Here is a 23,950-nt window from a genome sequence, read left to right as displayed (position 1 = left end):
TATATACACACACAGATAAGCTTTGATTTTGCAGATGGGGGGGGGTGTCCGAATTTTCTGAATGAATATTTAACGAAACATTTAACTGTATAGTATCCATAGTAAACAAGATTAATATAATAGGTAGTGTACCCACAACACACATACATTACTTATAAGCAATGTAAGCAGTACAATATGTAAAAATAAATATACTAGAATAAATAAATAATGTAACAAAAATTATTTTCGCTTACCTTGATGGAGATAGAACTGAGTTTGTTGTGCGTGATTGTATAGTGAGACTCAGAATAATTTATTCTGTGTCAGTGGAGCTCCCTAACTCCACTGAACTGGCCTGCTGTGATGATGAGGCAGGCTGGGACAAAGGTGGGGCAGGAGCAGTAACAGGTTAGAAGAAGGTGTCCAGCATCTGTTTACCTTCCTTATGATGGCCTCTCTCTTAACGTACATATACGGTGGTAGTGGGGCTGGATTTCGCCGTTGTCTGAGAGGCTGACATACTGAATGACAAGATCAAGTGCCTCCCATACTGCTGTCCTTTTTGGTTTGTTAATAATTTCTTCTTCATCACTGGATGCCCCCTCACTGTCACCTGCTCTCACTTCAGCAGCAATCTCCTCTAGTGTCAAGATCTGGTAGCCCGGATCTGTCATTTTCCTCTAGCCAGTCAGTTACAGTTTTTGGTAGGGACCGCCAGAATAACCCAGTCTCGTCTCCATTATACACCTGGGATAAGAGCAGGCCCTCTCTCTGAAAGGCTCAACTGAATGTGTTTCAGCAGACCCAGCTTCACCATGCTCTTTCCTGTTATGCATGCCATTGCGATTTCTAAAACGCCATGGCCACCTATCACTAGCTTTGAAATCGTTAATGCCCATATGTTTAGCCAGTTTCTCAGCTGCAGTGCATAAGGTAACAATGCCAGTAACATTCACTCCACATTTGGAAACAGCTTCTTCTAGATCTTTATATCTTCGCTTACTTTCATGTGCTTTCTGCCACTCACGGAACCCATACCTTCAATATTATGCTTTAATGCAAAGCTTTGGAGCTTTCCTTTGGCCTTGCAAATATTAGAAACAGTTTACCTTTTAACTCCACACTGGCCACCGTGAGCTCTCGAGCTTTTGACCGACACTCAAATGTACATTCTTTCTTTTAACACTTGTTTGTTTTAAAGTCATTGATGGTCATGAAAATGATTTGAAATAATACTAACAATGGATAAATGTTGATACAAAGTGCACTGTCCACACGTTCATGGCCAGATGCAACAAAAACAATACTGCCGCTGTGTGCGCTAACTGGCAGACATCCCATGAATTACGGTCGGTGTCCAGAAAATGGTGGTATAGGGGAATTTCGACTATTCATAATTTTGTCCGGAAAATCTGAAATCCAGGAAATTGAGGTCCACGATATTGAGGGGAAACTGTGTGTATATATATATATACATATATATATATTCAAGTGGTTTGTAAGCTATTATTCTTATTATAATTGTAATTTGTAATTGTTCTCAAATATTTCAACAGTTGGATTAGAAATGTACTGGATGACAGCACAAACCTTATAAAAAGCACTGAGCAAACGGCAACAATTAATTATGCAAACATTAATAGCAAAATTAGAGAATTACAAAACAAATTTATAATTACTAGCGTGGATAAAGCCACCAACAACTTTGCATTCATATGTAAAAAAATCTATGCTGAAACACTAAAAAATGAAGTAACTATAAGCAACACATGCAAAAAAAAAAAAAAAAAAAAAATCAGTAATAATACGAGAAGCACATTAAACAAGATATTAGCATTATATAAAAGAGCAAAAGTTAGAATAGACAATACTAAGATTCCATTCTTATATATGATACCCAAATTCCATAAAAAAACTGGTTAGCTTCAGATTTATTACAAGTGGAAGAAATTGCTACACCAGTGTCATAGCCAATAAATTTTAAAAAATACTAAAACAAATATACATGAACATTGAAGAAACTTGGATTATAAATAATAACGCCAAAGTGATAAAGTATATAAAAGAACACCAAAACACAACTAAAATAGAAACACGATTTCTCTAATCTATTTACAGCAATTCCGTTAGACAAACTCAAAATAGTACTTGACACATACTATAGAGAGCATGAGGAAAAATTAAAAATAAAAGACAGCCAATGGGCAGTATATATAGAGTTCTGCCTATTCAATAATTACATACACGATGGCAAATACTTGTATAAACAAGTAATATGTGTCTCAATGGGATCAAAATTCTCAGTTCTAGCAGCGAACCTTTTCCTACACCACTATGAAAAGGAATATAACAAAAAGAATTATTACAAAATTAAGACATACATATACATTGACGACATGATTTCCTTTGATAGCAACTTAAGAGGTCAAAAAGGATATCTATCCTAATGATCTAACCTTAACAAAAACAAACAGAGATAACACTAAGGTAACATTTCTAGATCTAAATATCAATATTAAGGCAGTTAACCAGATAGAAATAGGAATCTACAATAAAAGACAAGAATATAATTTCAAAACAATACACCTTAGCCATTGGAGTTCAAACATACCTATTAAAATTCAAAGAAACATAATTACCCCACAGGCCATAAGAATAATCAGAATCTGCAATAACAGTAGACTTAAAATGGAAGCACTCAGAATTTTAAAAGATAAGCTGATTAAGAACAATATTCCATACAGGTTCATAGATAAAAACTTAAATAAAGTAATTAAAATGACACAATATGGGTAGATTAGCAAACTCAGACAGAACCATTTTGTATATGGTGTATATATTTTTGTAAATAAAATTAATCTTTGCTTACATGGACTATACAATACCTCTAGTTGTATAAAAGAGAACACCCTCCATTAGGGCAGCTTTGTGTGGCTTATTATGTTTTGTAACTAGTAACTAATTTCGTTTTAAAAAAATTTTTTTTTTTTTTTTGTTCAGCTATTATGCGAACATCTCTGTAGAGAACTGTTACCACATTGATATTTCTTGGACCGCGAGAGGTCACCACCTTTGCCCTTGACTAGGGCGGAGGGTAAATCCTTGCAGTAAGATTACATGATAATTGGCCTTTGTCTTAAATTCAATGGCGACTACTGTCAATAACTTTAAAGAATAGGTAACCTAATGTAGATGCCACAGTTTCCTGTACATAAAGTTAATCCACGTTTGTAAACTTTTGGCCCTAACACTAATATTTAAAATTTAATAATAATCAAAAAAAAAATAGACAGGAAGCTATTGAAACGTTAATGGCAGCATATATGTACTATTTCAGTACATACTGAAATAGTGAAACGGTGTGGCATCCTGAAGAGAGACCGTTGAACATATTTTTTTTTTATGAGAACCCCAAACACGAGAGGTATTAGAACCTATAGTACTTAGTACCATGCTTAGGTTGGAGGTTGAGAAGACGAAAGAAGATATTTGTTGATATTGGACTTGAACTTCTGTAGATTGTAATTTTCAGGAAATACATATGAAGGAAGGTTGTTCCAGAAAACGGCAGTTGAATGAATAAATGAGGAAGATGAAAAGTTTGTTCTGTGGGTTTGAAGTTGGACAGTAAATGGATGTTGGCTGGTGGCGGCACGGGTTCGGACTGTTTTGAAAGAGAGAGCGGGAATTATAGAAGCCAATTCAGAAGAACAGTGCCCATGGAAGTATCTGTAGAAGAGGCATGCAGCAGAAACAGTGCATCTATGAGAAAGCGAGTGGAGAGACTCTGTTAGAGATGAATCATTAATTAACCTAACTGCCATCTTCTGAATGGAATCAAGAAGCCTGAGAGAGGTTTTGGGGCACCACCCCAGATGTGGGAACAATATTCCATGGCAGGGCGGATTTGCGATTTATACAGAGTGAGCAGCTGTTTGGAAGAAAAGTAACGCCGAGAGCGAAAGAGAAAACCAAGTTTTTTTGATGCAGAGGAAGCAATATTTGTAATGTGCTTGTGCCAAGAGAGATTAGAAGTCAGGGTAATCCCCAAAAGAGATATATCATTTTGCCTAGAAATCGGAGTGTCACTAAAGATAAGCATAGGAGCAGAAGAATCCTTTTTGAGAGATATAAGACAAGATTGAGTTTTAGAAGGGTTGAAATCAACTAAGTTTTCTTTGCCCCACTGGAGAATTACATGAAGATAGGCATTTAAGGAATTGGCAGCAGATTTTCGAGAACTTGAAGCTGATTGAGCTGGACAAAGTTTCTCAAAATGGAAAGTTGAATGCAATGTGCTATCATCGGCAAAACTATGGATAGGATTTCCAGTCAATGGAAGAAGGTCATTGATATTCAAGAGGAAAAGAGTGGGGGAAAGAACAACCTTGGGGGACACCGGCATTAGTGGAGAAGTTAGAAGACAGAGAGCCATCTACCATCACCCTCAGTGAGCGATCAGAGAGAAAACTGGATAACCAATTACTAAAAACAGTTGGCAAACCATAAGAAGGAAGCTTGTTTAGAAGACCTTTATGCCAAACACGATCAAAGGCCTCTGAGATGTCAAGAGCAACTACTTGTGTTTCACCGAACCTTTCCATTGAATTAGTCCATAAATGGGTAACATAAGCCAGAATATCACCAGTGGATCGACACTGACGGTTTCTAGGTAGTTTAAGAGTTGGCGGTTAATTGATTTCTCCATTACTTTAGAAAGAGTAGAAGTAATTGCAATGAGACGATAATTGGATGGGAGGGATTTGTCACTCTTTTTAGGAACTGGCTGGATATGAGCAAATTTCCAAGCAGAAGGAAAAACACCTTTGGAATAAGAAAGTGAAAAAAGGCGGCAAAGAATAGGAGTAAGTTCAGGAGCACAGGTTTTGAGAACAAGTGGAGAAATACCATCAGGACCTGGAGCTTTCTTAGCATCAAGATTCATCAAAATCCTTCTGATATCCTTTTAACGGAAGACCACAGGAGGCATTGAATGGAGCGTGTTAGGAATGGTGGGAGGTGTTTTACCAAGATCATTAATACATGAGCTCGAAGAAAAATGGGATGCTAGCAGGTCAGCTTTATCCTTGGCTGAAGTGACAACAGAACCATCTGGTTTGGACAGAGGTGGGAGCAGAGATGGGCAAAAGTTGCGGCCAATAGCTTTGGCAAGAGACCAGAATGCTCGGCTACCATTAGGACAAGAAGCAAGTTTTCTACTCTTAGCCTGTTCAAACTCTAGTTTGGACTGATTAATAACTGCTTTACAATTGTTGCGAGCTTTGGTGTAGGCAGAAAATGAAACTGAAGAATTAGAAACAAGCCAATTATGATATGCAATATTCTTCTCTTGGACAGCCTTAGCATATTTATTGGAAAACCAAGGTTTAGATAAAGGACGAGATTTTAAAGTGGAGTGTGGGATAAAGGATTCCATTCCTGCAAGAATAATTTCACTGACACGATCTGAGCAAACGTTGACATCAGAAGTTTTGAAACAGTACTCAGACCAAGGAAAAGAAGTCTCACAGGTCATCCCATTTTGCATTCTTGTAATGCCAAACAATACGAGGTTGGGAATAGCCATGAGATAAAGGTTCCATTGGAGAAGAGACAATCACCAAGTTGTGATCTGAAGTGCCTAAAGGACCTCTCACTTCAACCTTGTACTTAGAAGGGTTGTTTGTGAGAAAAAGATCAAGCGTATTGGCTGTATGATTAGGATTGTCCGGTATTCTTGTAGGTAAATGAACAATCTGTGCTAGGTCATTAGTAATTGCAAAAGCCTCAGCATCTCGACTTGCTGGGTCGGTGTGACTAGAAAACGGAAGCCAGCTGGAGTTGTGAACGTTAAAATCACCAAGGAAAATTACCTCACTGTTAGGAAAGCTGGACTGGAGAAAGTCAAGTTGCAAAGAGAGGAAGTCAAAGAGCTCCAAGTGATTAGTGGAGTTGGGAGAACGGTAGAGACAACAGATAAATTTTACACAATGAGGTAGAGAGATTTTAAGCCAGAGAAGATCAAAGAGAGGAGATTCCAAATTGCCAAGTCTCTGACAGGGAATATCAGAACAGACATATGCACAAGTACCACCTTTCAGGCGAAAGGAATCATACAGCAAATAATTTGGACATCTGAGATGAGCAGTAGTTGAATCAACTGATAACTGAGATTCAGTCAGAAAAAGTACATGGGGTTTGGAAGACTGCAAGTGGAAATGGACATCGTTGAGATTGGAATCGAGACCACGTATATTTGTGAAATGAATTAGGAAGTCCTTGGGAGGTTTAGATCATTTCACAGATAAGCTTGCTCTATTATTTTGACAATTCATGGTGTATTCAATAGTAAGAAAAAGTGGGTGGGGCATGCTGTATGAAGTAATGAAATTTTTGGATATGGCATACATGTGGTAAGAATATACCCAGATCCTTGACATAACGTGGCCTCGACAATGCTCCCAGTATACACACTACTCGGACTCCCTCCAGTCACTATCTGGCAGAGTAGAGGTAGCAAGATTATACACTAGCTGATCCGGAAGCCTCCTAGAGAGTTACCAATAGGTATGGTTCGGTGTACTATCTAGGGGCCGGCCTGCGAATACCGTTTTAGAGCTGTACCCTCGAAATGTAAGGAATATTGGATCTCGCCACGACATTCATCATAACCTCAAAAATCATCAATCATACTGCATGATGGAAGAGATAGGGAAGGGTTGGCTGGAACTTAGCTCTAGAGACTAAACATGGGTTCCACCACGTCAAGCCTCCAATAAGCAAAGTGGTGATATTTCACCGGTTGATGAGAGTCATCTACCACCTAGTACTGCCTGGTAACATAGAGGGGCGGCGTTCCTCCATGTGGTGTGGGCGCCACACCTCAACCCCTGCTTACGTTGGTTCACACCTGGGTGGTCACCCACCATGTACTTGTGCATGAAGGTTATACCCAGGATTACTAACAGTCCCACCATCGTGAAGGTGCAAGCAGAGGATTTGGCTGTCATAGACCATCCAGACTTTGCCGAAATTGGGACCACTTGACTTGAGTGTCACCCGAATATGAGTTCCATCAGCGTTTTAGACTCCCAGGTAGCAAGAACAGCTTGTCTGGCATATCTGAGAGAATGTCTGTGACAACCTCAAGGACCAGTTATCTGCCAGTTACCTAATAATTTCTAATTTTTAATGCTTATGTAAAACCTTTATAAACGTAAGTTGAATCGTTAGTTTAAAATTTAAAATTCAGTTATTAAGGCCAGTGAGCCTATTTAATTGTAAAAAACTACTCAGAAAGTATGCATAATGGTTAATATTTTAAACTTTAAATTTAACATATATAAAAATTTTGAATTCTTAAAGCTAGTGAGAATACTCAAAGCAAATTTGATAGTTAATATTGAAAAATTAATATATAAAAATGAATTCTTAAAGCTAGTAAATCTTGGAATAAAAACTATTCAGAAAGTAAATTGTATTAAAATAAATACGGAGTTCTTAATGCTCGGGAGACTATTATGGTAAGTATTATTCAGAATGTAAAATTGATGGTTAATAATATTTTAAATTGCAAATAATTGAGCTCTTAAGGCTAGTGATAGTCATTTCAAAATTAAAAGTAGACATAAAAAAAATTCTGGATACACAAAGAGATAAAGATAACCCTTACCAAATTGCGAATACCTACCTAATCCAGGGCCAATAGCAATACGGACGGTAACTTGCACATATGTATCTGCAATCATATTCTATTTGCTTTCCTTTCCCTTAAATCTTTTCAACACTAAGCTGTTAGTGCAATATGACAGCAGGAATGGCTATTGCCGTCCTAAGTACTAACCTAATTTAACCTTCCACTTGCTGTATAGCCAGACATGGAATATGGGCTGACACTACTCACACTTAGAAATGTCAATACAATATATATATACACACCGATGAGACAAAACATTATGACCAGCAAGTCGTTATGCAAATCTAAGCCCTTGGTCCTTGAGGTTGTCACAGACATTCTCTCAGATATGCCAGACAAGCTGTACTTGCTACCTGGGAGTCTAAAACGCTGATGGAACTGATACTAGGGTGATATTCAAGTCAAGTGGACCAATTTCAGCGAAGTACAGAAGGTCTCTGACAGTCAAATCCTCTATTTGCACCATCGCAAAGGTGGGACTGTTAGTAATCCTGGGTATAACCTCCATGCACAAGCACACTGTGGGTGACCACCAAGGTGTGAACCAACGTAAGCAGGGGTCGAAGTGTGGCACCCACACCACATGGAGGAATGCCGCCCCTCTGTGTTACCAGGCAATACTAGGTCGTAGATGACTCTCATCAACTGGTAAAATACCACCACTTTGTTTATTGGAGGCTTGAAGTGGTGGTTATTATTTGTTATTTGGTTTTTTTTTAGGAGCATTAGCAACTACAGCCATATTGCTCTAGGAATATGCGGTGGTCATTCCTTGACCTTTCCGCATTCTCTGTATTTGGGGGTGACGGGCTCGATCCCTGGTCTAATCAAGAAGCGTGTGCTAAGCACTGCTGCTCCTTCCCACCTGGCTACGGAGACGCTTGAAGTGGTGGAACCTGTGTTTAGTCTCCAGAGATAAGTTCTGGTCAACCCTTCCCCATCTCTTCCATCATGCAGTACGACTGATGACTTTTCAGGTTATGATGAACATCATGGCGAGATCCAATCTTCCTTACATTTCGAGGGTACAACTCTAAAACAGTGTTCGCAGGCTGGCCGCTAGTTAGTACACCAGACTGAACCTATTGGTAACTCTTTCGGAGGCTTTCGGATCAGCTAGTGTATAATCTGCTACCTCTACTCTGCCAGATACTGACTGGAGGGAGTCCGAGTAGTGTGTATGCAGAGGACATTGTCGAGGCCACGTTATGTCAAGGATCTAGGTATATTCTTACCATGTATACGCCATATCCAAAAATTTCATTACTTCATACAGCATGTCCTCACCCCCACCTTTTCTTACTATTGAATACAAAATGAATTGTCAAACTAATAGAATAAGTTTATCTGTGAAAAGATCTAAACCTCCCAAACACTTCTTAGTTCATTTCACAAATATACATGGTCTCAATTCTAATCTCAACGATGTCCATTTCCACTTGCAGTCTGCCAAACCCCATGCAATTTTTCTGATAGAATCTAAGTTATCGGTTAATTCAACTACTGCTCATCTCAGTTGCCCAAATTATTCGCTGTATGGTTCCTTTTGCCTCAAAGGTGGTACTTGTGCATATGTCCATTCCGATATTCCCTGTCAGAGAGTTGGTAATTTGGAATCTCCTCTTTTCGATCTTCTCTGGCTTAAAATCTCTCTACCTCATTGTGTCAAATTCATCTGTTGTCTTTACTGTTCTCCAAACTCCACTAATCACTTGGAGCTCTTTGACTTCCTCTCTTTGCAACTTGACTTTGTCCAGTCCAACTTTCCTAACAGTGAAGTAATTTTTCTTGGTGATTTTAATGTTCCATTTTCTAGTCACACAGACACAGCTGGTCGAGATGCTGAGGCTTTTGCACTTACTAATGACCTTGCACAGATTGTTCATTTACCTACAAGAATACTGGATAATCCTAACCATACAGCCAACATGCTTGATCTTTTTCTCACAAACAACTCTTCTAAGTACACAGTCGAAGTGAGTGGCCATTTAGGCACCTTAGATCACAACTTTGTGATTGTCTCTTCTCCAATGGAGCCTTTATCTCATGGCTATTCCCAACCTTGTAATGTTTGGCATTACAAGGTCATCCTTGTAATGCCAATGTTTGGCATCACAGGTCATCCCAAAATGGGATGACCTGTGAGTTTTATTTGAGTTTTAATCCTTGGTTGGATTACTGTTTCAGAACTTCTGATGTCAACGTTTGCTCAGATCGTGTCAGTGAAATTATTCTTGTAGGAATGGAATCCTTTATCCCAAACTCCACTTTAAAATCTCGTCCTTTATCTAAATCTTGGGTTTCCAATAAATGTGCTAAGGCTGTTCGAGGGAAGAACGTTGCATATCGTAATTGGTTTGTTTCCAATTCTTCAGTTTCATTTTCTACCTACACCAAACCTCGCAACAATCGTAAAGGAGTAATTAATCAGTCCAAACTAGATTTTGAACAGGCTAAGAGTAGTAAACTTGCTTCTTGCCCTAATGGTAGCCGAGCATTCTGGTCTCTTGCCAAAGCTATTGGCCGCAACTTTTGCCCACCTCTACTCCCACCGCTGTCAAAAGCAGATGGTTCTGTTGTCACTTCAGCCATTTTTCTTCCAACTCATGTATTAATGATCTTGGTAAAACACCTCCCACAATTTCCAACACACTACATTCAATGCCTCTTGTGGTCTTCTGTCAAAAGGATGTTAAAAGGATTTTGACGAATCTCGATGCTAAGAAAGCTCCAGGTCCTGATGGTATTTCTCCACTTGTTCTCAAAGCCTGTGCTCCTGAACTTGCTCCTGTCCTGTTCTTTGCCACCTTTTTTCACTTTCCTATTCAAAAGGTGTTTTTCCTTCTGCTTGGAAATTTGCTCATATCCAGCCAGTTTCTACAAAGGGTGGACAAGTCCCTCCCATCCAATTATCATCCCATTGCAATTACTTCTACTCTTTCTAGTAATGGAGAAATCAATTAACCACCAACTCTTAAACTACCTAGAAACCTTCCGTCTGATCAACGATCACCAGTATGGATTCCGCCAATGTTGATCCACTGGTGATATTCTGCTTATGTTACCCATTTATGGACAAATTCAATGGAAAAGTTTGGTGAAACACAAGCAGTTGCTCTTGACATCTCAAAGGCTTTCGATCATGTGTGGCATAAAGTTCTTCTAAGCAAGCTTCCATCTTATGGTTTGCCAACTGTTTTTTTGTAATTGGTTATGCAGTTTTCTCTCTGATCGCTCACTGATGGTGATGGTAGATGGCTCTCTGTCTTCTAACTTCTCCATCTGGGTGACATCAGCATCTCTTGCAGAGATGCTGATGTCACCCAAAGTTCAGTTCTTTCTCCCACTCTTTTCCTCTTGTATATTGATGATCTTCCATTGACTGGAAATCCTATACATTGTTTTGCTGATGATAGCACATTGCATGCCACTTTCCATTTTGAGAACCTTTCCCTGCTCAATCAGCTTCAACTTCTCAAATATCCACTACCAATTCCTTAAATGCCAATCTCCAGTGGGGCAAAGACAACTTAGTTTATTTCAGTCCTTCCAAAACTCAGTCTCGTCTTATATCTCGCAAAAAGGATTCTTCTGCTCCTATGCTTATTTTTGGTGACACTCCGACTTCTAGGCAAAATGACATATCTCTTTTGGGGGTTACTCTGACTTCTAATCTCTCTTGGCACAAGTACACTACAAATATTGCTTCCTCTGCATTACTTTTCTTCCAAACAGCTGTTCATTCTGTACAAATCGTAAATCCACCTTACCATGGAATATTGTTCGCACATCTGTGGTGGTGCCCTCAAAACCTCTCTCTGGCTTCTAGATTCTATTCAGAAGAGGGCAGTTAGGTTAATTCATGACTCCTCTCTAACAGTCTCTCCACTCTGTCTCATAGACGTACTGTTTCGCTGTATGCCTTTTCTACAGATACTTCCATGGGCACTGTTCTTCTGGATTGGCTTCTATAATTCCCGCTCTCCCTTACAAAACTATTTGAACACGTGCCACTACCAGCCAACATCCATTTACTGTCCAACTTCAAACTCATAGAACCAACTTTTCATCTTCCTCCTTTATTCATTCAACTGCCGTTTTCTGGAAGAACCTTCCTTCATACTTTTTTCCGAAAATTACAGTCTACAGAAGTTCAAGTCTAATGTCCACAAATATCTTCTTTCGTCTTCTCAACCTCCAACCGAAGCGTGGTACTAAGTACTATAGGTTCTAATACCTCTCGTGTTTGGGGTTTTCATAAAAAAAAAAAAAAAAAAAGCCCAACTACAGGTGAACTACGGCACGGGTCAGGATATGATATAAAAAACGCCTGATAGTGAGCTCCGTTAATCAGTGTTACTTTTGTTCTTCAGATGGGAAAGGCTGCAGAGTGAAGTGAGTTTGACAAAGGCCAAATTGTAATGGCCAGATGACTGGGTCAGAGCATATCTGAAATGGCACAGCTGGTGGGATGCTCACGGTCAGCCGTGGTTAGTACCTACCGAAAGTGGTCTGAAGAGGGGGAACCCATGAACCGCCAGCAATGTGTTGGACGACAACAGCTCATCAATGCTTGAGGTGAGCAAAGGCTCTCCCAGATGGTACGTGGCAACAGAAGGGTGACTGTGGCGCAACTCACTGGTAATTGGAATGCCGGTGACAGGAATAAAGAGTCACAACACACAGTACACTGAACCCTGCTGAAAATGGAGCTGTGCAGCTGCAGGCCGCGCTGAAAGCTCATGCTAACTACGGTTCACCGGTGGCAGTGCCCACAATGAGCACGTGAGCATCAAAACTGGACCTCGAGTGATTGGAAGGTTGTCTGGTCCGATGAATCATGTTTCCAGTTGCATCATGTGGATGGTAGGGTACATGTGGGTAGTTTATCTGGGGAAGTGATGGCACCTGGATACACCGTGGGACGAAAACAAGCGGGTGGCAGCAGTGTCATGTTTTGGGCAATGTTCTGCTGGGATATTCTGGGTCCAGTCATCCATGTGCCGGACACTGACGTCTACCACCTACCTAAACATTGCTGACCAGGTATACCCTTTCATGGCAACGGTCTTTCCCTCTAGCGGTGCTGTCTTTCAGCAGGATAATGCACCATGCCATACCGTCTAGATCATTTGAGATTGGTTCACGGAACATGAGGAAGACTTCTAGGTTTTGCCCTGACCTTCGAATTCCCCAGATATTAATCCCACTGAGCACCTGTGGTTTGTGTTGGAACAGCAACTCCGATCTTTGACATCTCAACCACGGAACCTTACAGGACTTAAAGGATCTGTTGGTTACATATTGGTACCAGATACCACAAGACACATTTAGAAATATTGTAGCATCCGTGCCTTGCTGGGTATGAGCTGTTTTGGCTGCCCATAGAGGACCAACATCATATTAGGCAGGTGGTTATAATGATTTGGTTCATCGGTGTATATATATATTTTTTACAGCTTGACATTTTCAAATAATTATTTGGCAAACAAATTAGTTAGCTAACAATTCAGTGTATATGTACCTGCTAAGCCTAAATGTGGCATAAAAATTAATCCCATTAATCTTATTTATTTTTTTTAAAAATGACTCTTTTTTCCGATATATATGTAGTACCACTGGTAAGATAAGAAGGCAAACCAATTGAAAAAGTGAATTTCATTATTTAAATTGTTGCAGAATACTCCATTACTATGGTCTCCCAACCGAGACATACTTGCATGATTTAGGCCCCCTGTCATTCCTCCTCCCAAGCTTTTTAACATTTGCTTGAAAAGTCAGAGATTTCCAACAACTGAGGAAACTATTCAGAATGTGACACAGGAACTACTGGCAATTCTAAAGCCTACCAGGAATGCTTCCAAAAGTTCCAGATTCATTGGAATTGGTGTGCGCAGTCAAGCCAACTACTTTGAAGTAGATCTATCCAAATAGTCAGTAAGCTTCATAATTTCTCAAATATCAGTTGTATTCCCCAAATTTTCTAATCACACCTCATGTAATTTGCAACACACACAGGATTCAACAGATTGCACCTCTGGTGTTCAGGGAGTCCATGTAATTTAGTCCTTTTATGAGAAGGTCTCATAAAACTGAGCTGGTTGTTAATACCCAGTGAAGCATTAAGATCTTGAGTTCCTAAGAACCAAGACTGAGATCACACTGCACATGGCCACGCCAGTCATATGGGTGGTGTGACTACATTACACATGATATACGCATAAACAAACCTGTATGCATTAGCCAGCAGGAAAAAGAATTCAAAGAGTGGAAGTTAAATACATAACAGATAAGTAAGGTATGAACTGTACCAGTCAAATCAGACAATAAAATTACTGTATTTCAATTCCTTAGAATAAAGAAAACTGGTATATTTATTTACTTCAGTTTTCTTATGTGTTCTTTGAATTTATTAATTTTTTCTTTTTGCTTTCAACAATACTGTCCATATATGTCAACCCATTGGGTTTTGGTTGGGGCTCCTAGCTATTTGCCTACCAGACAATTAGGCATTTTAAACAGCAGTGAGTCCAGCTGTGCATTCTTCTTAAATCACATTTCCATCATATCTAAAGGTTTTACTAGAAAATTCAAAGAGAGAGACAGAGAGAGCTACTTTTATTCAGGCCAACAAATCACCTCAATGCATTTATTATGTCCATTCACAGGAATTGGACTTTCCACGAGGTTTAGAGGCAGTGTACATTTCCCACAAAGTTATTCCTATTCTTGCTCCAACCTCTAGGTTTTTGTACCAGTCATCTACACCATCCTCACCTGCTATAGCCAGCAATGGGCAATCATGTTTTGGATTCAGGAATACACACCCTACCAGGTTCTCAATCGGGCTGCATAGTCTACAGTAATCAAACTCTAATGGATCCTATTCAAATTTGATATCTCTCCAGCTTACTCTGAGAAGGATCGATCAATAATTTTCCATTTCCCCTAGATTAGGGACAAGTAAACTGTTGGTTATTTTTAACCCTGATGAAGTATCTTTAGCTATTGCTTGTAATGATTAAATCAATTTGAGATCTATGCTGGTAAGCTATTGTTTGACTTTGTATCTCTGTCTTTTAAATTTCTTTAAAAATTTAATCTATTATAGGTTAGGAACATTAATTAATTCAAAGTGTTATTATTTATTTGTTTTGCTCCTTTAACACCATCGGAATCATTATTATTTTTGTTTTAATTTCTTATTTAATCCTCCTTTAAATTCAGTTCTGGTATGGGGAGAATAGGACAATTTGTTATATTGTTATTTTATTTTTTTTAACATATTCAATTTATAATTAAATATGTTAAAAACATATTTAATTATAAATTCTATCTATTTTATTTATAAAAATAAATTATTTTTTCTCTGTCTTACAAAGTGAACAGTCAACACTTTTTGATTTTTTATCAACAAACAACTAATTCAGACATATTCCAGTGATTTATTTATTTGTCAAGGATCAGAATAGAATTTTCATTACTATAATATTACTTAACATTATTTCATAATTATTATTATTTTAGTTCTTGAAGTGACAAATTTGTATAATATGTCTGATATTCATTTGCTCTTTCTTCAACACAGCATATGCTAGTGCTTTATACCTACATACAGAATGCCACTGTTTCCCAGCACACTTCTACCCAAGATATTACCTTATATTACACTTATGCTTTCCTCTACTCCTAACAAATTGGTTTCATTCAACTAAAAACATAGTGCATTTATCCAGTTTATATTGAATTCACAGTGTCCTGTGTTTGTTAGATGGATTACTATAATAATATAAAAGCAGGTTGCAACCCTAATTATCCTCCTGCCACACTGAGGGTGGGAATGCATTAATTCTTTCTGAAACTGTCAATGATAATAAATAATTGCATTTTTAACAACATGGCAAAGTCTGTGTTTCTTACAATTAATGCAAAAAAATAAGCCCCTTCCAAGAGGTTCTTAGTAATTTCTCTTGTAGTCCTTCGCAAACAATTTAGTTTTGCTACATGTTTCATTTCGAAAAGTATTTATGAGCCTTGTTATCATGTCTTTATTCTTTTTACAAGCATTCCTCCATATAGTTCAGTTAAAACAGTATGGAACAACAAACACACTATGAAATGGCAGGTAAATGCATGTAATGATGTAATATTAATGCATGTAATGTTTAACGTACAGAACTGTATATGTTAAATGACTTAACCTTTAATGTATGCAATAGCAGCAGCCTTGCAGACATGTAACTGAATCTATCCAATACTGGACAGATTCAATTACCTGTCCAATTATGGATATTACACAGAACGTGTAATATCCATAATTAGAAGTATAAAATTTATTTAAGTGTCAATAGAATCAGAATTTTTAGTTGTATATATGAGAAATTTGTATCAGAATGAAACAAAAGTTTAAAAAGTAATGTAAAATTATAACATAAGATTTAAAATGCATCAATTTAATGAAGGCATTAATATTTATATGAAGAATTATCTAAATATTCCTTACTTGAGAGAGTAGCTGATAAATCCATGGTGACATCAGACCTTTTTGATGACGTTCACTGGCAGTGTGCATTACTTCTGGTGGAACTTTGGGAAGTTTGGGAACTTCCTGGCCTATCTGTCCTTGTAAACCTGAGTCATCATTCAGCTTCATTTGTAACTATTACAACCAAAGTAAAGGGGGGGGGGGTGAAGCAATAAATGTTATTAAGCAAAAAGTGGAAGAGCAGAGCATTACTTATTTTCTGGTGGAATGTAAAGTCAGGTAAGGTCATATGGAATAATTAAAGGCAATTAAAACAATATTTCAACACATAAAATTCAATAAAAATTGAATTGTGGTCCTAAGTGGTTCCCCGACAAAAGCCCACACGGAACAAATTATTTTATATTTCAAAATGCAACAAAACATTGAATTTATATATTTTATTTCTACTCCTATACGATGTATTTTAATATAAAGTAGAATATTTGGATGTAAATGTTTGTAAGAGAAATTACAGGAAATAAAATGCTCTAGTTTTATTGCAACTAAAGCCTTTTATTTTATTTATAAAAATAAATTATTTTTTCTCTGTCTTACAAAGTGAACAGTCAACACTTCTTGGTTTTTTATCAACAAACAACTAATTCAGACATATTTCAGTGATTTATTTATTTTTCAAGGATTTGAATAGAATTTTTATTATTGTAAGTTAGCCAATCTCTGCAAGTATTTCAGTTTGTCTTCTACCTACTCATATTCCTGCACAAAAGGGAAAACCAAGTCATGCAGTACATCATAGCTCCTCTTTTTTGCCTCTAGATGACCTGCCTGTGCAAGTAGCCAGTGTCAATCTGTGGCAAGCCAGGTCCGTCTTCAGTCTGTCAAACAAAAACCAGATGCTGGGATGACTGCAGTGGAATAGGGAATTAAGTGCATTGTGAAATCCCTCACAGCAGTTTACAGTTTTAATAACATTCAAGAGCTGCACCATGATGATTCCATATTCTTATTGGAAACTGGGAATCTCTACCTGCTGCACACTCAATTGTCATTCAGTTAAGAATGACAAAAGATGACAATATAATACAACAACCAACCAAACATTGTCATGATTCCTGTCCTCAAAAAGTAGAAGCCAACACTGCCAGAAGCAAAATGAGGCAATACATAAGAGTAGTTAGTTCCACTCCTCGCAATGTGATGGGGAATGTGTTGTCAGAGTTGAGTGACGATGTACTGGCCCATATGCCCAAACAATCATCCCTTGCAAGAAATCTTCTCAATCACAGAAAAGACGGTCATTTGCCTAATCCAACAACAATAAACTTTTGACATTTCTGAGAAGTACCATCAACTGATACTTCATGATTTGGGTGTGGATGATCCAGACAGAATTCTGGTTTTAGGAGATAAATAATTCTTGGTTGAATTGAACAAAGATACAATTTATGGAGATGGCACCTTTGATAAAGTTCCAAACATGTTTTACCAACTGTATACGTGGCATGCCAAGGTGGTAACTCATATTGGTCATGTATTTACATTTTGTTACATAAAAAGAACTTGGATACTTATAATAGAATGTTTGAAATCATGAAGCTGTTGGTTCCAAATCTGGTGCCTCAAAAGGTCTTAGTGGATTTTGAGAAGGCTTGCATGAATGCAGTGAAGATTACCTTTCCACATGCTGAGGTCAAAGGGTGCTCTTTCCATCTATGTCAGAGTCTCATCAGGAAATTCAGCAATGTTGGCTTGAAAACTAAATTTGAAACTGATATAAATATAAAACTCAAGCTGAAGTCTCTTGCTGCATTAACCTTCATCCCAGTCCATGATGTGAGGATGAGCTTGTGGCCACATTTCCAGACAAAGATTGCTATAATGAGGTGCTCATGTACTTCTTTTCCATGTGCATTGAGGGTGGAGCAGGTAGAGATCCCCAGTTTCCAATAAGAATATGAAATCATCATGATGCAACTCTTGAGCGGGTGCCTAAAATTACAAACTGCTGTGAGGGATTTCACAATGCACTTAATTCCCTATTCCACTGCAGTCATCCCAGCATCTGGTTTTTGTTTGACAGACTGAAGACGGACCTGGCTTGCCACAGATTTACACTGGCTACTGCACAGGCAGGTCATCTAGAGGTGAAAAAGAGGAGCTATGATGTACTGCATGACTTGGTTGTGCTTTTGTGCAGGAATACGAACAGGTAGATGACAAACTGAAATACTTGCAGAGATTGGCTAACTTCCAGTAATGAAAATTCTATTCAGATCCTTGACAAATAAATAAATCACTGAAACATGTCTGAATTAGTTGTTGGTTGATAAAAAACCAAAAAAGTGTTGACTGTTCACTTTGTAACACAGAGAAAAAAATAATTTATTTTTATAAATAAAATAGAAGGCTTTAGTTGCAATAAAACTAGAGCATTTTATTTCCTGTAATTTCCCTTACAAACATTTACATCCAAATATTTTACTTTATATTAAAATAAATCATATAGAAGTAGAAATAAAATATATAAATTCAACATTTTGTTGCATTTTGAAATATGAAATAATTTGTTTTTTGTAAACTAAAAATAATGTGAGCATTTATTTGTGTGGGTATTTTTCTTGTGAGCATTTATGACAGTGGGGTTTTTTCTGTGCAGAATTTTTGTGTAGGCTTTTTTCATGTGCACGTTTATCTGGTCGCCATCCTAAGCATGTTACAACCCCTGTCCTTGGGAATTCTACATGCATGGGCAACTCAGGCCAACAGCACTAGTACTTAAGGTAATTAATAGTGATGGACATAATTGTGTGATTAGTAATCAATAAATTTCATTAATTGAAATATTCATTTGTTAAAAATCATTAAGCTTATATGCTAAAATCCAAATGATAGTGAAAGTTTAGCCGGTTTAGTTTAATGGGAGTGGGGGGACACTTGAAAATGGTTATATGTAAGACATAAGTAAATAAAACTACAGACACTAACATTTTTTAAGATAATTAATATGCTGTTAAAAGCTGTATAAAAATTTACAGTTGTCATAGCAAGATCAATTCTTTCCAAACATTTACATTCTTTTTTTGAAGAATAATATTTATTTTGTAAAAATTACTATACATTTTACAAAAACTGTGGGTGCTAAAACTCCCATATTTGAAATCGGCATCATGAGTGCACCCATAAGGTGGCTAGTAATTGGCTTAATTACTGTAACTGATGCCCATAAGAGCTAATAGCAGGGAAACTACAAGCCCTCTCAAAACAAATTATCATCATGAAACAAGTTAGGTAGTATGCATTGTTTTACATTTCAGGTGCATTAGATTCTCAAATAGCAGGCATTAAATATCTGACCTTATGGTTAGCCATTATATGGTGAGATGAGCAACTGTTAGATCAAATTTGCATAGCAGTTTTTTTTTTTTGGGGGGGGGGTTAAGTGCTCAATATATGGGGTTACCCATTGACATGAAACTGGTATAGAGGTCCAGAAGAATATTCTAAATAAATCCAAAAATCTTCAAAAGGATAAGTGAAACTGTTCCAAATCTAACAATATTTCTCTGGAGCAGGGCAAAGAACTAGAAGTACTATTGAATTGCATTTAGTCCTAAAAGCTTCTGAGAGAGAAACATATGCAGAAAGTTTGGTAATGATCTGACTTTTCCCTCTTGAGTAATGATACATATCCGAAACAGACTTCTATAGGGGTGAGGAACTGGTGGAAGATATCAAACTGGAATCAAATCTTTGGAATTAGTAAAGGAACATAATCTGAAAACTTGGTGTTGACAGTATTATTATATATTGATACACTTCATTAATATTATTTGATATACAAAGAGTAAGTGAAACTTTTATACAACTAAAACCCAATTTGAATCTAATGGAATAAAATTATTCAAAACAATCTTTCAAAAAGAGCAACAAATACTAAACAATTATTCCGAATGTCTGCAGTGACAAATTAATCATTACTGAATGAGATACTGACAAAGTAAATCTACTAACCATAATCTGATTAACTGATTAAAACTTCTCAATTATGCCCATCACTAATAATTGTTCAAATGATTTGTCATAATCGGAAAAATATTATATCCTCTCAATTATGCCCATTATAATTATTGAACTCTAATCTTCCATGCAAAAGATTAAGCAGTTTACTAAAAATTATGAAATTATCATTACTCAACCAAGAGAGAAGCCATCAGATCATACATTAGTATAGCCTTAATAATATGCTAACAACCACAAGCCCTTCAAAAGAAAATCGAAACCATCAAATCAATAGCTGAAAAGAATCCATACCCACCAGATTTCAGAGAGGATCACCAACAAAACTGTTAAAAATTTCAACAACAATCCTTCAGAGAAGAAAGAGAAACTGAAAGATCATCTCATTATGCTATATATTCCTGCATGCAGCACTACCATAGTAAAAACAGTCAATGCCTAAAACATATCCAATTTCTACACAGGCATCTGGTCCTTAAAACAGAAGCTCTCCAACAGCCAACTCCAGACAAATCTATTTCCTGCAATTCATTACAGATTGGTGAAATACTACAAAAAGGCTAGAAGAAAATAGTGGAAGAGCACAGGAGGGATATTCAATATGGAAGAATTAACAAGTCAAAACTAGAAGAAAAGTAATGCTAAGAGCTAAAGAGAAAACCAGGTTTTTTAGATGCAGAGGAAGCAATATTTATAATGTGCTTGTGCCAAGAGAGATTAGAAGTCTGGGTAATCCCAAAAGAGATATATCAACTTGCCTAGAAATCGGAGTGTCACCAAAGATACGCATAGGAGCAGAAGAATCCTTTTTGTGAGATATAAGACGAGACTGAGTTTTGGAAGGACTGAAATCAACTAAGTTGTCTTTGCCCCACTGGAGATCGGCATTTAAGGAATTGGTAGTGGATATTTGAGAAGTTGAAGCTGATTGAGCAGGACAAGGTTTCTCAAAATGGAAAGTGGCATGCAATGGGCTATCATCAGCAAAACAATGTATAGGATTTCTAGTCAATGGAAGAAGATCATTAATATACAAGAGGAAAAGAGTGGGGGAAAGAACTGAACCTTGGGGGACACCAGCATTAGTGGAGAAGTTAGAAGACAGAGAGCCATCTACCATCACCCTCAGTGAGCGATCAGAGAGAAAATTGGATAACCAATTACAAAAAAACAGTTGGCAAACCATAAGATGGAAGCTTCTTTAGAAGACCTTTATGCCAAACATGATCGAAAGCCTTTGAGATGTCAAGAGCAACTGCTTCTGTTACACGAAACTTTTCCATTGAACATAAGCAGAATATCACCAGTGGATCGATATTGACAGAATCCATACTGGCGATCGTTGATGAGATGGAAGGTTTCTAGGTAGTTTAAGAATTGGCGGTTAATTGATTTCTCCATTACTTTAGAAAGAGTAGAAGTAATTGCAACGGGATGATAATTAGATGGGAGGGACCTGTCACCCTTTTTAGGAACTGGCTGGATGCGAGCAAATTTCCAGGCAGAAGGAAAAACAGCTTTGGAATAGGAAAGTGAAGAAAGGCGGCAAAGAGTAGGACCGGAGTAAGTTCAGAAGCACAGGCTTTGAGAACAAGTGGAGAAATGCCATCAGGACGTGGAGCATTCTTAACATCAAGATTCGTCAAAATCCTTCTGACATCCTTTTGACAGAAGACCACAGGAAGCATTGAATGGAGTGTGTTGGAAATTGTGGGAGGTGTTTTACCAAGATCATTGATACATGAGTTGGAAGAAAAATGGGATGCTAGCAGGTCAGCATTATCATTGGCTGAAGTGACAACAGAACTATCTGGTTTTGACAGAGGTGAGAGCAGATATAGGCAAGAGACCAGAATGCTCGGCTAACATAAGGGAAGAAGCAAGTTTACTACTCTTAGCCTGTTCAAAATCTAGCTTGGACTGATTAATGACTGCTTCACAATTGTTATGAGCTTTGGTGTAGGTAGAAAATTAAACTGAAGAATTGGAAACAAGCCAATTATGATATGCAACATTCTTCTCTCGAACAGCCTTAGCACAGGTATTGGAAAGCCAAGATTTAGAAAAGGTACAAGATTTTAAAGTGGAGTGTGAGATAAAGGATTCCATTCCTAAAAGAATAATTTCACTGACACGATCTGAGCAAACATTGACATCAGAAGTTTTGAAACAGTAATCCGATCAAGGAAAAGAAATCTCGCAGGTCATGCCATTTTGCATTCTTGTAATGACAAACAATACGAGGTTGGGAATAGCCATGAGATAAAGGCTCCATTGGAGAAGAGACAATCACCAAGTTGCGATCTGAGGTGCCTAAAGGACCACTCACTTCGACCGTATACTTAAAAGGGTTGTTTGTGAGAAAAAAGATCAAGCGTGTTGGCTGTATGGTTAGGTATTCTTGTTGGCTGTATGGTTAGGTATTGTCTGGTATTCTTGTAGGTAAATGAACAATCTGTGCAAGTTCATTAGTAATTGCGAAAGCATCTTGACCAGCTGTGTCAGTGTGACTAGAAAATGGAACATTAAAATCACTAAGGAAAATTACCTCACTGTTTGGGAAGTTGGACTGGACAAAGTCAAGTTGCAAAGAGAGGAAGTTAAAGAGCTCCAAGTGATTAGTGGAGTTGGGAGAACGGTAAAGACAACAGATGAATTTGACACAATGAGGGTTGAGATTTTAAGCCAGAGAAGATCGAAAAGAGGAGATTCCAAATTACCAAGTCTCTGACAGGGAATATCGGAACAGACATATGCACAAGTACCACCTTTGAGGCGAAAGGAATTATACAGCGAATAATTTGGGCAACTGAGATGAGCAGTAGTTGAATCAACCGATAACTTAGATTCTATCAGAAAAAGTACATAGGGTTTGTCAGACTGCAAGTGGAAATGGACATTGTTGAGATTAGAATTGAGACCACATATATTTGTGAAATGAACTAGGAAGTGTTTGGGAGGTTTAGATCTTTTTGCAGATAAGCTTACTCTATTAGTTTGACAATTCATGGTATATTCAATAGTAAGAAAAAGTGTGGGGGGGGATATTCTGTATGAAGTAATAAAATTTTTAGATATGGCGTATACATTGATGTGTTGAGCAATACCTCATATTCATCAAATTTGTTTACCAAACTACTAGCATTGATGTACATGCAAGTATACATGCACCTGTTCCTATTCTTAGCTAACCTAACACAACCCATGTGTTTACTTGTACCACAATGACTCCCAGCAGTCTCTGAAATACCCCGTATCTTGTTTTCCAGGCTGCTGCTCATTCCAATAGAAGCAGTGCAAGAATCACTTTCACCTCTATCAGTGGCTACTGTTAATCTATTAGTCCTTGTATCCCCCCCCCAAGCTAGCAGTTTTCCGACCCACCTAACACTGCCTCAATAGCATCAGGAAATATTCTTGTACCCTTTCTATTTATGTGTATCCCATCCCTGTATAAGCAGTCTCTTCTGTTAACTAGTACAGACCAGGCTGAAAAAAAATTCTACCTCTTGAGCCTTGCACAATCTTTCCAGGAACAAATTGATCGACAAGGCTCTCATCATATGCTCCCTCCTATTGTCTGGGCAGAATTGCAGACACTTTCAAATTCAACCCTAATTCACGGCTTTTTTTTTTATCAACAGTGACCTGTACTTGTTAAGTAATTCCACCAGTCTCCTACTCTTAATATCATTTGTGGCAACGTGTACAACAATACCACCTTTTGTGCCCTTAAAAGATGATATCCGCTCTACAACGTCATCAAC

At 37.7% G+C, this 23,950-nt stretch overlaps 1 protein-coding gene across 1 annotated transcript in view; it reads right to left on the bottom strand.

Annotated features, from left to right (window-relative positions):
* Positions 1–23,950, bottom strand: part of LOC150090084 (constitutive coactivator of PPAR-gamma-like protein 2) — a 138,636-nt gene that overhangs the window by 23,294 nt on the left and 91,392 nt on the right. Inside the window, exons 8-10 of the mRNA XM_090390169.1 lie at positions 16,182–16,337; positions 2,439–2,528; positions 2,241–2,314 (exon numbers count right to left, since the gene is read on the bottom strand). Coding sequence (XP_090246295.1) covers positions 2,241–2,314; positions 2,439–2,528; positions 16,182–16,337 — 320 coding nt within the window. The remainder of the gene's footprint in view (positions 1–2,240; positions 2,315–2,438; positions 2,529–16,181; positions 16,338–23,950) is intronic.

This window comes from Mastigoproctus giganteus, chromosome 2, assembly GCF_048544385.1.
Source record: "Mastigoproctus giganteus isolate SK-2022 chromosome 2, ASM4854438v1, whole genome shotgun sequence".
NCBI classification, from domain to species: Eukaryota; Metazoa; Arthropoda; class Arachnida; order Uropygi; family Thelyphonidae; genus Mastigoproctus; species Mastigoproctus giganteus.
This window is presented reverse-complemented; position numbering and strand designations above follow the sequence as displayed.